Consider the following 12,582-nt stretch of genomic DNA (forward strand, 5'->3'; position numbering starts at 1 on the left):
CAATAAATATTAAAAATAAATATGTAAATATTATCTAAGGATGAGATGTCAGAATATTAAGACAATGAGACACAAGATGGGACACGTTAATGGGACAGAGGATCTGGACTGTAGTTTATACCCGTACAAAAAATGAACGGGTCATAATAGGCTAATAGCAGACACTAATACAGTATCATTAGATACATGAGCATATAATTGAGCGTGATTAAGTGTTTAATATCGTGGCAATATAAATAGTCAAATTTGGAGATTCGAATATTTGATAAATACTCCCTCATATTCTATATATTCTTCCCTATTTCCTAAAACGGATTATTCAGGTTTTCTTCCCCTTTCTTATTTTGGAAACTTTTACTCTTATTTTATTCATTTCTCTCTCCTATCACCAAACTCCACTCAACACTTTTACTCATATTTTATTACTTTTCTTAAAGTTTTGGCCTCACCATTCCTTATTTAACTCATAATTATTCATCCCTCTCTCCAATCACCAAATCCCACCCAACTTTTTACTCTTATTTTATTACTCTCCTTAATTCCAGTGCCCATAAACAAAGGGAAGAATACATAGAAGTGGAGAGAGTATTAGATTTGAATATCAGATAATATACAACCGTATTTGACATGTTAGACCCGTTAAATGTATGTAAATTGCAACATTTTATGTAAATTGCGACATTTTAACTTATATTTTAACATAAGTAGTTAAAATAGGAATATGAGATAAAATATGAGGAATTGGGTTGAGGGGAGAAGGTAATTAAATAGAATAGAAAACATAGAGCACCCACATATTAAAACTCAACAACCAATGAGAACTCTTTAAAAAAACTCAGCTTTTATACTACTCCCTCCTATTCTACATAACTCTCTCCTTTCATGGAGGGCACGAGAATTAAGGGAGAGGAGTATTATATGATAAAGTATTGGAGTGGGGTAGGAGATTGGAGAGAGGGAATGTATTGTGTGATTAAAATAAGTATTGTTGTGGGGTAAGATGATTAAAATAAGGATTGTTGTGGGTAAAGTGATTAAAATAAGATAAAGTATGAGTATTGTGGGGTATTGTTGTGGGGGTGAGGTGATTAAAATAAATATAAATGTTTGCCAAATAAGGAAATAGGGAGAGTATTGTGAATAGACGAAAAAGGAAATAGGGATAGTTATTTAGAATAGGAGGGAGTATGTAAATTCTTGTTTAAGACCGGCAATATTCGATTAAATTTAAAAGAGGTCCAGTATGGATGAGATAAAAGAATGGCGACCAAGTACAAACAAAAGGTTCGTCTCATATATGTAGGTGGTAGTATATATTGACCCGTTTTAATCTTAAGACGGATATTATCGTTTAGTATACTACCTAAAAATGAGGCTCTAGAAGATATTTATCATTTTTTTAATATTATCTTTGATTATTTGTGACTTTGTGTAAGGATGAATTGATGATGATTGATGATGGAAGACTTTGTCATAGGGGGTGATTGAAGACTAAATCAAGGCCTCAAGGATGATGTATTATCAACTTTTTTGTACATTGTTTAAGGTTTAATATGGTAACTTATCAGACTTACGAGAAATAATTTATGTAATTTATTTTCGCAGTACATTTTTTATTCAATATAGTACTTTTTGCACCAAACTTTCCATTTGTTTGCCCTTCACTTAAAAAACATTCAAACCTAATTCTCTCTCCTCTTCTCTCTACTATTGAAAGTGATGGGGCATATTCTGCACCGCTGACCAAGTCAACACATTGAGCAAGGTCAAAGATATCCACAGCAAAGTCAACGACTTAGACAGTCTAGCCGATGCAACCCATCGGCTGTCACACTGGTCTCGGCCGCAAGGCGGCGGCCCGGGGCACATATCCGCGTACTCATATCCAAGACCCTCTACGGCCGCCATGGGTCCATCGGCCGAGGGTAGAACGGTCTTTCCACCTGCTAGCCACTTGGCCACTACGTGACAAAAGGTGAAAGTCTATAAATACTCCTCAACCTTCATTGAGGAAAGGATCCAGAATTTAACCTAAGAATCACTATTCATCTGGTAATATCTTCCTTATCTCTCTACAATACATATACTTAGCCAAGCAAATACTTATCCCTCTAAGTTTACTGACTTGAGCGTCGGAGTGAGTACGCTCGGCCAAAGCCGAGCCCTCAGTTTGTTCATCGTTTCAGGAGACCGCAAGGAGGATTCAAGCAAAGACGTCATTCTACAAGCCACGGGTGGTAACAATACTTGCTCTGGAATTACACCCGGAACAGAAAGCCTTAACCATCTTCAACCACATTAAATCTCTTCCATTATAATCGATTATTCAAGTGACGATTGACGAATAGGTAATTAATTGTTAATAATAACGCAGTACAAACACATAATACGGTAAATACTTTGAGTAAAAACTAACAACAATAAAAAATACTCAATGTAGTACAGGTAACAGGCGTGGTACTACAAGTCTACAACAAACAAAATTTTATCCGTGTAGTACATCAACGGCCGGCCACTAACCGTCGGCCGTTCACCGCTGGCAACACCTGCCAACACCACAGCCGCGTCATCGCCACACCTACGTCATCACCACCGACGCACCACCACCACGTCATCACCACCGGCGCATCTCCCCTCTCCCGACGCACCACTACTGGCGGCGACCAAGTCGGCGACCGACGAACGGCATCTACCCTATACACGCTATCGTAAATTTCGAGATGAATTGATACGGGAGAGGAAATGGGATTTGAGATTTTAAACTTGAGAAAAATTTGACATGAATTGATTTTGACACGAGAGAAAACTTTAGGGAAAGGTTAGTGAGAGAAAATGGGAGGGGAAATGGGAGGGGTAAAATTGTCAACAGTGTACTGCGTTAAGTAAAATGTGTACTGCGAAAATCAGGAATATGGACGTCGGCATAGGGGCGCTCCCACGCTACATCTTAAATTAGTCTTAAATTGGTTTTGGCTTAGGAAAAAGGTATGACATAAAAAGTTAATAAAAAAAAACATATATGTAAAAGAGCAATTGGTCTCCCTTGTGACGGGTCACCATTTGTGGCGGATATTTTGTGAGTTAAAATGGTAAAAAAATGGGTTAGTGGAGAAAGGGGACCACATGAATAGTGTTGCAGAGAGAGAAAAAGTGGGTACTTTGTGAGGTAAAATGGTATCCGTCACTCAAGAGTGACGGATATGTGCCGTCACAAATGAGAATTTGTGGTAAAAGAGTAAAATTCGTATGTAAAAAACTAATTCCGTTAAATTACACCTATTTAGCAGCATTTGGAATATGGACGTCGGCATAGGGGCGCTCCCACGCTACATCTTAAATGAAGAAAATGCCATATTTTGTGGATCAATTTTTCTGTTTTGGGGCAGCTTGATGGGGTCACAATTGGCTGTCACTTTCCTTTAATTGTTGCCATAATTTAGTGAATGATTTCTTCCCATCCATTTTTGAAAGAATCTCAAGAAATTAATTAATGACCCCAAATAAGATTCAACCTAAATTAAATAAAATATCTTATGTGGATTAACACCAAATCAAAGTACACAAATTAATAATAGGGAATCTCAAAGATAGAGCCTTCCACTAAATATTGGGTCCACTCCTTACAAAAATTGAGATACTCTTTAGTCCTTCCTATTACTCGATCAACTGGTCTCTCTTCAGACTAATGTAAGTGAAAATATATTCATGTGTGATCTTATTTGATTCGTCTTTACGAGTTCATTAAAAATATCTAACTTTAATAATTTTTTCAAATACGTAGCTAATAATATTTAGCGCGTAAAACACGCGTTGGCAAACGTGAAAAAAGAAAGTGGTAGAGTGGAGTTGAATGGAGGAAGTATCTGTTTAAATTTGAAATGGGGTTAAATGCTCCGTTTGGCCCGGTATTTTAGGTAGTTTATTTGCCCAAAATTTCAGCTACCTGATATTTTTGCAAGTGTTTGGCAAATAGCTTATTTGCTCAAATAAGATACCTGAAATGAAATGCTAGGTAGAATTTGAGAAATCAGGTATCTAAAATGACTTATTTTCCATTTTGTACCCCTTTATTCTATAATATTAAATAATTTTCATATCCTTTTACGTCATTTTACCAAAATCAGTTACTTTTTCAGCTAGTTTGTCAAACACATTTTTATATAATCAGTTACCTTATCAGCTCCTAATTTTCAGCTACCTTATCAGTTAGCTTTTCAGGTTTCAGCTACCTTTTCGATTTTCAGCTACCTTTTCAGGTAGTTTTGCCAAACAGAGCCAAATTATCCTCTATTTTGATAGATAAGACAAGCTTTTCGCTAGTCATTAGACATTTTGTTTTTGTTCTCATCAATCTACGTGACCCATGTTAAGTTTTTCATCTATCTGTTTGACCCGTTTTAAGTTTAAGACATGTATTATACCCAACTTAAAATGCATGGGAGTATTGTATATTTCAGTTCATAGACTATACATCTGAGGTATTATTATTTATTTTCTGAGCTTTATTTTAAAGTTTTTGAGTTCTGCTTTAGTATAAAGTTTTTGAGCACATTTATTAAAACATTACACTAAAAAAATGTAATATTGCTCAAAAACTATATTTATAAATGGTAATATCTTTCGGAAAAATGTGTATTTCTTCAAAAACTACAGTGCAGTGCTACTACCCGGATGCGTAATCTTTTTTCTCTTGTACATTTGTCTGGGGCCTTTAAGTTCATGGAAACTTATACAGGACGGTCTTTTGTACGAGCTAATTCATCAAGTACAGAAGGATTCAGGTCGGTCTTGCACGTAATGTTTCAAACAAGCCTCATGGAGTCAGAGTAGAGCATGGATGCTGACCAGGAAGTAGAACGACTAATTCAATGGCTTGAGCTCAGAACAGATAGATCAAAGACTGTTTAGTTGGGCTGTTATTTGTAGAGGCTAATTGTCGCATCGGTTTATTACTGCTTATTTTTCCACTTTGATAATTTCAGATTATTATATAATCAGTTATATTAGTATGTCAATAACGGGTTCATCGTTTCTTTTAATTTATTTAATCGAAGATTTATTCAGACACGTATTATCACCTTTAAACAATAAACAATGTGATTTATCTTAGTCAAATAATTTAATTATTTGCTTTCTATGACAAGGTATTATCAATTGTCACTGATGTCAGAAAAGCCAGATGTGAAATAAACAAAAGAGAAAACAACCTTAATGAAGTTACAGGGTGACACATAAATAAGCATAAGTTTCACCGTGGTTTTCTGGTAAGAGAGCCCGGTCCGATTTTTTGCCCCAAGACATTTGTGATGTAGTTGCTTTCTCAACAAAAAAAAAACGAAAAAAAAAAAGGAAAGAAAGGACATACAGGGGAGGACGACAACGAAAAAAAAAGCTCATATATATTGACATCATTGTAACAAAAATAAGTTCAATTTGGCGAATTTCTATTTTTTCTAATTGTCGTACAAGTTTGTCTTCTGTTTTGTTAATGAATCATCCTGTCGTAGCTAAGCGGGAAAGAAGTTGCTCTTTAACCCTGCCTAAATGAAGAACTCAGAAAGATTTTTTTTTTTTTTTTTTTTTTAAAAAAAAAAAAAGTGAAACACAAGGGTGGATCATAACAAAGAAGCCTAGAGAAAAAATTCTAGTACCTGCCACCTGCAACTACTTTCCGGTGACGTCTTGAACCAGATCTTCTCTCTCTGCCACGCTTTGAAGGATTTTTCCTCCCGACAGCCCGTACAACTGTCTCAATTCTATTTACAGTTGGTGACTGTCGAACATAAGGCAAACGGCGTATTGTGATTCTAGGTGGCGGTGGTGGTGGCATGTTCTCCAGTAGCTCCCTGTGGTATGCCTGTAGTTTGATAGTTATGTTAGATTCTAAATGTGAAATAGGCTTAAGAACGCTTTAATAACAATATTAGTTCAGTGCCTAAAGGCGCCCGTCAATGGTAGGGTAGAGGAGGTCTGAAGTACGCAGCATTAACCTAAGTTAACTACACGTGGCGGTTGTTCCAGACCAATGATGAAAATTGAGTCAGAATAGCATTCAAATATTGCCACTTCATAAATAATGAAGTGCAAGTAGTTAATTGAGCCTTTTTTATTTATTCCGTCATAATTCAAAATCAAATAATAGTGAGTCTTTGATTAACCGCGATGGCTAAACTATAGAGTATATCATGCCGTGGTACTCCTCGTGCATATGAGAATTGAGAACTCTCCTACGCATTCTGAACTGGGTGCTAATGTGAATTCTTAAGAAAAGGGAGTCATACTCATACCTGTATGACAAAGTTACGTCTTTCACAGTCGAGAAACATGTTAATACTCCAGTTGACTTTCGACATTATTTTGTCCCGGACGGTAGAAAAGCTTAACTGATCTCTAGAAGTGAAACGATCGACTTCATTAAACCATAGGCAGGAAAATAAATTTGTAACAGGAATGTGTTCTCTTATGATCACACAGCCCTCGGGAACATCTGCAGAATATCATATAGTATTTCAGTGGATTCTAGAGCGCAGAAAGAAAAAAGGGGAAAAAAAGAGAAAAATATGGAGGAACAACATCCAAAAACATGTAAATTGGACCTTCTACGCACCGCTAGTTATAGGCAATTTTGCCTCGGAATATGGAGTCAGACCCTCTTTCCTGTAGAAATCAACCTGATAATCAATAGACGCATTTTCATACTTTCCTCCAGCTTTATTTGCCTCAGCTTCCACAAACACGTCAAATCTTCTATAGTGTCTTGAGATGGCAAAAGTTGCATTCTCACGCCACAAAAACCTGAAAAACAAATAGCGTGTAAAGGTAAATGATAAACATAAGTCTACTGATTTGAGCAGCCTAATCTCATGTAGGACTTCAAATCATTTCTCAAAATGTCTATCCAGCCAGAACATTATAAATAACGCATAAGAATAATCTGACAGATCAATAGACAGGTAACATTAAAAGGCAGACCAAAGAGACACAGAGGTTATACATTTCCTTTTCTGTGGGGGCATGCAACTCATGCTTCAGCAAATTTACAGGTATGGGTAGAATCATTGAACCCCGGCATTTTATTTAGTATAAACTGCCGTCGTTTCCTATATATTTACTGATACAGTGATATATGCCTCTTAAACATCTTAGAAAGCCCCTTCATATTTAGGTAGGAGCTGTTATCTATGTTTTCTGCCAATCGCTAATGGTCTCAGCCTCCATAAATAACTTTAATTACCATCTATCAAATTTCAAGAAAACAGGCAGATTCACAGACAAATATCAGTTAGCAGATGCTATATACCTTTCAAGGACTTGAAAAGGATCGTGAACAAGCTTAAGTTTTCCATCTATCCAGATGGAATAGCGGACATTAGGAAAAAGCCTATGCAATAGAAGCTTTGGAACCTGCAAACAGAAATCGCATCATTTCCAAGGTGAAATAGAAAGGCATCATTCAAATCCGAAATAAAGTAGGCACAATAACAGCACGATGTAACATTTTCTAAATGTCCAACAGGGCCATTTTGCGTGTATAGCAGCAAAGACAGAATTAAAAACTCAGGAGAACTCAACTTAGGCAAACTTTGCTGCAAATTCAACAAAAGCTTTGCATGCCTTGACCCTGTGATACTTTCAGAACCATATGCATGTGTGACGCAACAATCAAGAATATGAATATGTTGTCCCTTTCTGACAAAGGTACGACAAAGACACTTTTCCTAACAAGGACAAGGTGAGGACCAGACGACAAAAGTAGAGAAAGAGACCAGTGAAGTAAAAGTTGCAACTTCGTAAACCAAAATTTTAAGAGACTTAAATTCTGAACACCACTGAAACATATAATCAACTCAGAATAGTTAGAAGTTTCACTTTCCAAATAACATTGCACCACATTAGAGCTGAAAAGAAGGTATGATTTTACCTTTCCATTGCGTCTCGCATCACTGTATGGAATATTGCGGACAACAATTATTCTCCACAGACCAACCATCTTGCTGCTAGTCAAAATGCTCTTATTTCTCATGTAGTCTTCAGTTTCTTCATCAATAAACATAAAAAATGGAACATTTTTCTTTGCAATGTCGCTTATGCTTTCTGGTTCCTGTATAACATCGTAGTTCCCTGCAGAAAATCACAAGAACAATAAGAATCTCTAATGACCAAATCTAAAAGACCAACGGAGATGTGTGTACACTACCAAATATTGCTGATGCTACTATAACATTGTAATACTTGTCCAATTCAGAAAGATCGTCTTCATCAATATCAAATCCACTACCACGACCTGGTTTACTTCCCCTCACAAACCTGTACAAGATGATAGTATCAAAAACATGCTAGCTGAACAGTAACTACACTCTGCATCACTTTCATCACACATATAACATATTATTAAAATAAAATGGTTTTTTCTAGTCCAAAATTCAATAATGTCATGGACTCACCCACAGTGCACATTCATTGACTCTTGTATATCATAGGAATCATTCCTCTGCTTGAGAGAAGGATAGCCACCAAAGTCAGAGCCTCCATGAGGTTCATTTTTAATGGGATTCTCCTCGTGAATAAAACTCAAATTACGAAGCACCGGAGACGCTGATGGTAAACTAGGCATGCTAGCAACAGCCTGGTCAACTGAAAGATAACATACTGGACACGCTGGAGCACACAATGAACAAAAAGCAATATTAAGAATTTTGCGGAGGCACGAAAAACCATTAGACAACCAATGTCAACTTTAATAGCTGAAATCCCAGTCAGTTATGAATGTTCGTTTAAAACTCCCAATGTCATACCACCATCAAGTTTACAGGATAAATTCCCCATAATTGTACAAATGAATGTGTAATTTGAGAGGAAGGGGCAAAAGCAATCATTAAGTGTACTTGTTATGAGTAAGTTTAAATGTAATAAACCAGTTAAGCTTTTGCCTTTGCAATATTGCAAGTGATTGTTCTCTAAATTGGTCACTAATCACACTTCGAAAATAAAAACGTAGTGGATTAAAAAGTAGAAAAAAGGTCTAAAACATATATGTTCTATTTCCAACGGAGCCAAAGGACTAAAGTGATGCGCTTCTTTCTATTGTCACGTACCAGTACAACCTCTTTATGTTGCTAACACAAGGGTACGGCTGCGTACATCCGACCCCTCCTTACCCCGCATGTTGGTAACACAAGGGTAAGGCTATTGTATAAATTTATAAATAAAAATACTGCGAGTTGGAGGTTCTTTGTTCACCTAGGCGAGGGTAGCGCCGTTTTAATTTTCTTGCTTGTATGCAATTATTCCCTTAAAATCGGATAGCCCGACTATTTTAAACGTGAATATGCTAGCCAAGAGATCGGGGATGAAACCTATCCCACCCCATACCCCTGTAATTTTAATCAACATTAGTGTTCAGATTCTGAATTGTAGTGATTCGGCCGATATAAGGTTAGTCCTACATTTTTAATCAAATTTCAGTATCGGAACTGAAAATCATGGTGATTCGACTTATTTAAGGGAAGCCCATCACAAGGACACTCTATCCCTCGTCCAAACAACCATAACCAAAAAAGTAAAAGTCTAGTGGATCTTACGTCTTGGTCCAAACTGTCTCCTGTTAGGAGGTGGGGGAGGAGGGAATTTGAAGTTTTTGCATGGGTGAACTGCAGGAGGCGCAACAAATGGTCTTCCACCATCTTTTTCGTAAATCTGTGAATTAGAAGTATTTCTATTCGTAGTAGAATCCTTTGCAGTAGCAGCTGAAGCATGGATCAAACCACCTCTGGAATGAATATTTGGGTGTTGAAGAGCTTCAGTAATATATATACTATTGACCTCTGTTGCTTCTATGCAAGGCAAACCACAAACACGCATTAGTTATTCCTCATCAGGAAATGAACTTAGACATGGTAGTTACTTAATTTTAAGATAATACTTGGACAACCATATAGAAATCCAAATACTCAAGTACGAAAGAACAGCGAATACAAAAGAACAAATTATTTGAAAATTTCTTCAGTTTAAGCTACTAGAGACTAGAACCTAACTAAAGATGAACAATTTCTTCATAAAGGGTCATCCGAAAACCCGTAGCTGTGTTCTAGACTTCTGGCACAGGGGTAAGTCTGCGAAGAAGTCACATCCTTTACCCCGCCACAAACCCTGCCATTGAGGCACTTAGGTCTTTGTTGGTTAAAAAACATTTATCAAACCAACACTAAAAATAGGCAGATAGCAATGACAGTATATGGTATTCACACTTCTCTTGATGATAACAAGGGGAATACACACACCTTTGTTGGATGTGAAGAAGCTCGATGCAAAAGCCAGCACAGCGAAGCAAGCCAAAATCACCATTCCAACTTTCCGCCGACACAACAGTCTGAAAATACAAGGGATACATTTCTCCTTCTCCTTTTCCCTGTGACTCGAAAGTAGGACTTTAGATGGCTTCCGAGGGAAGATTGTGGCCGCGTGATTGTGCAACACACCATTTGATTGTTGTAGTTGCAGCGATCCATAACTCCCCGTTCGTAATCCCAATGACTTTGGGGTCATTGTCTATCCAAACCCTCAAATTTTCCTCTCATTGTCTTTACTTCCCCAACACGCCCTTCAGATCAATTCAAAATTGCAGCCTACGGAAATCTCAGTTCTGCCCTCCACTATTCACCAAAATATAATTATTACACAAAAATTCAACCTCGAAAACCAACAATACTAATAATAGAACACTGGGGAAAAAAAAAGTAAAAGAGAAAAAAAAAACTAGCATTGAACTAATACGAACCATGCTACACATTCAACAATGTGACCCCAACCTCAGCAATCTACATCACAATTTCCCAGTGAAGAAACTTAACAGCATTATACATCATCAACTACATCACGCATTCAACAAATACGACAATGATGATAATACATCGGGAAAAAAAACCTAGCATTGAACTGATACAAACTATGTTACACACTAATTTAACAATGTCACCCCAATATTAGCAATCTACGTCACAACTTCGCAATTCCCGGGTTTATCAACGATAGTATTATATACTTCCTCCATTCAACTCCAAACTACTATAGTACACTTTTCACGTTTGCCAACGCATGTTTTGCGCGGTAAATATCATTAGCTACGTATATGCAAAAATTATAAAAGTTACATATTTTTAATGTACTCGTAAAGACGAATCAAATAAGATCCCGTAAGAATATATTTTCACTTATATATTGAGAGAAAATTGCAATTGAAGATTCATTTGTGAATAGTATGCAAAAACCAATATGGTAGTTTGGAGTTGAATGGAGGAAGTATCGTTTTTCTCAGGAAAAAACAACTCGTATTACATATCATCAAATAAATCACGCATTTGACAACTTAATAAAACAATCGAAAAACTAGCATTGAACTAATACAAACTAAGCTACACACTAATTCAGCAATGCGATCTCAATTTTAGCAATCTACATCATACTTTCACAATTTCGACTAATTAAACATTAAATATCGTAAATAAATCATGCATTCGACAATTACTTAATAAAACGTCGAAAAAACTAGTAGCACTGAACTAATACACACTGACTCAACAATGTGATCTCAATTTCAGCAATCTACATCACAATTTCACAATATCAAGTAATCAAACATCAAATATCATCAATTACATAACGCATTCGACAATAACTAATACAAACTATGTTACACACTAATTTGACAATGCGATCCCAATTTCAGCAAACTACAACACAATTCCCCAATTTCTCGACTAATCAAACACTAATTACATCATGCATTCAACAAAAACGATCGTCTATAAAATTATCAAAAAATTCAAACGATGAAATATGTCAAAATTTTGAGATTACCTTAGAAAATTGGCAACAGAACTAGTAGTAGGTTAAGTCGAACAAAATTGTTGCCGATTAGATAGAACTACCATTAATAATCTAGGGTTCCTGATAAAAGGGGGGAAAATCGAGGAGATTTAGGGGTTTTTGTGCTGATTGTTGAATACTATCAATGAGATTGAGGAACATACAAATTAATCAGATGACGACAATTAAGACATAAATCATGATTAATTAATGTCAAATTTATGACAAGTATGCTTTGCCTCGGGAGAATATTTGATTATTTGGTACTATCAGATTATTTTAATCTTGCTAGAGACGGATATGTTATAGATGGATATATCCGTCTATAGCTAAAGACGGGTCAAATAGTTTGAAAGTGGTGATATTTTTTGCCCCTACCACCTCATTTGTTGTTTGTCCTATTAGGAATGTGGTATTGTATTTGACCCGTCTTTAGTTATAGACGGGATATGTGCCATCTATAATGAGATTTTGCGATTATTTTATTATTCCTCCGTCTCAATCATTTGTTTACGTTTTATATTATTTGTGATGAATATTTTATTGTCCTATTAGTAATATGGTATTATATTTGGTCCGTCTTTAGTTATAGTCGGATATGTGCCGTCTACAATGAGATTTTGTGATATTGTATTTGGCCCGTCTTTAGCTAGTCTTACTATAGATGGATATATCCCGTCTAAAGATAAAGACGGGTCAAATAGCTTGAAAGTGGTG

The 12,582-nt window shown here is 36.3% G+C and overlaps 1 protein-coding gene across 1 annotated transcript; it reads right to left on the minus strand.

Annotated features, from left to right (window-relative positions):
- Nucleotides 1-5,371: 5,371 nt before the first annotated feature.
- On the minus strand, nucleotides 5,372-12,059 carry LOC141646976 (putative hexosyltransferase MUCI70). The gene is made up of 11 exons (XM_074454995.1): nucleotides 11,857-12,059; nucleotides 10,281-10,652; nucleotides 9,582-9,833; nucleotides 8,445-8,658; nucleotides 8,198-8,307; nucleotides 7,922-8,121; nucleotides 7,301-7,404; nucleotides 6,608-6,795; nucleotides 6,288-6,487; nucleotides 5,652-5,857; nucleotides 5,372-5,540 (listed from the first exon to the last, which is right to left on the minus strand). Exons 2-11 carry the CDS (start codon nucleotides 10,543-10,545, stop codon nucleotides 5,531-5,533), a joined length of 1,749 nt encoding a protein of 582 aa, XP_074311096.1. The 5' UTR covers nucleotides 10,546-10,652; nucleotides 11,857-12,059; the 3' UTR covers nucleotides 5,372-5,530.
- Nucleotides 12,060-12,582: the final 523 nt, after the last annotated feature.

The sequence above is a fragment of the Silene latifolia genome, chromosome 3 (assembly GCF_048544455.1).
Source record: "Silene latifolia isolate original U9 population chromosome 3, ASM4854445v1, whole genome shotgun sequence".
NCBI classification, from domain to species: domain Eukaryota; kingdom Viridiplantae; phylum Streptophyta; class Magnoliopsida; order Caryophyllales; family Caryophyllaceae; genus Silene; species Silene latifolia.

Excerpts from the sequence above, each read along its gene's own strand:
- LOC141646976 (XM_074454995.1), bottom strand. The coding sequence starts at position 10,545 with ATGACCCCAAAGTCATTGGGATTACGAACGGGGAGTTATGGATCGCTG. Across the intron at positions 6,796-7,300 it reads CCTTTTCAAGTCCTTGAAAG|GTTTTTGTGGCGTGAGAATG; the intron begins GTATATAGCATC and ends TTTGTTTTTCAG. Across the intron at positions 5,858-6,287 it reads GACGTAACTTTGTCATACAG|GCATACCACAGGGAGCTACT; the intron begins GTATGAGTATGA and ends ATCAAACTACAG.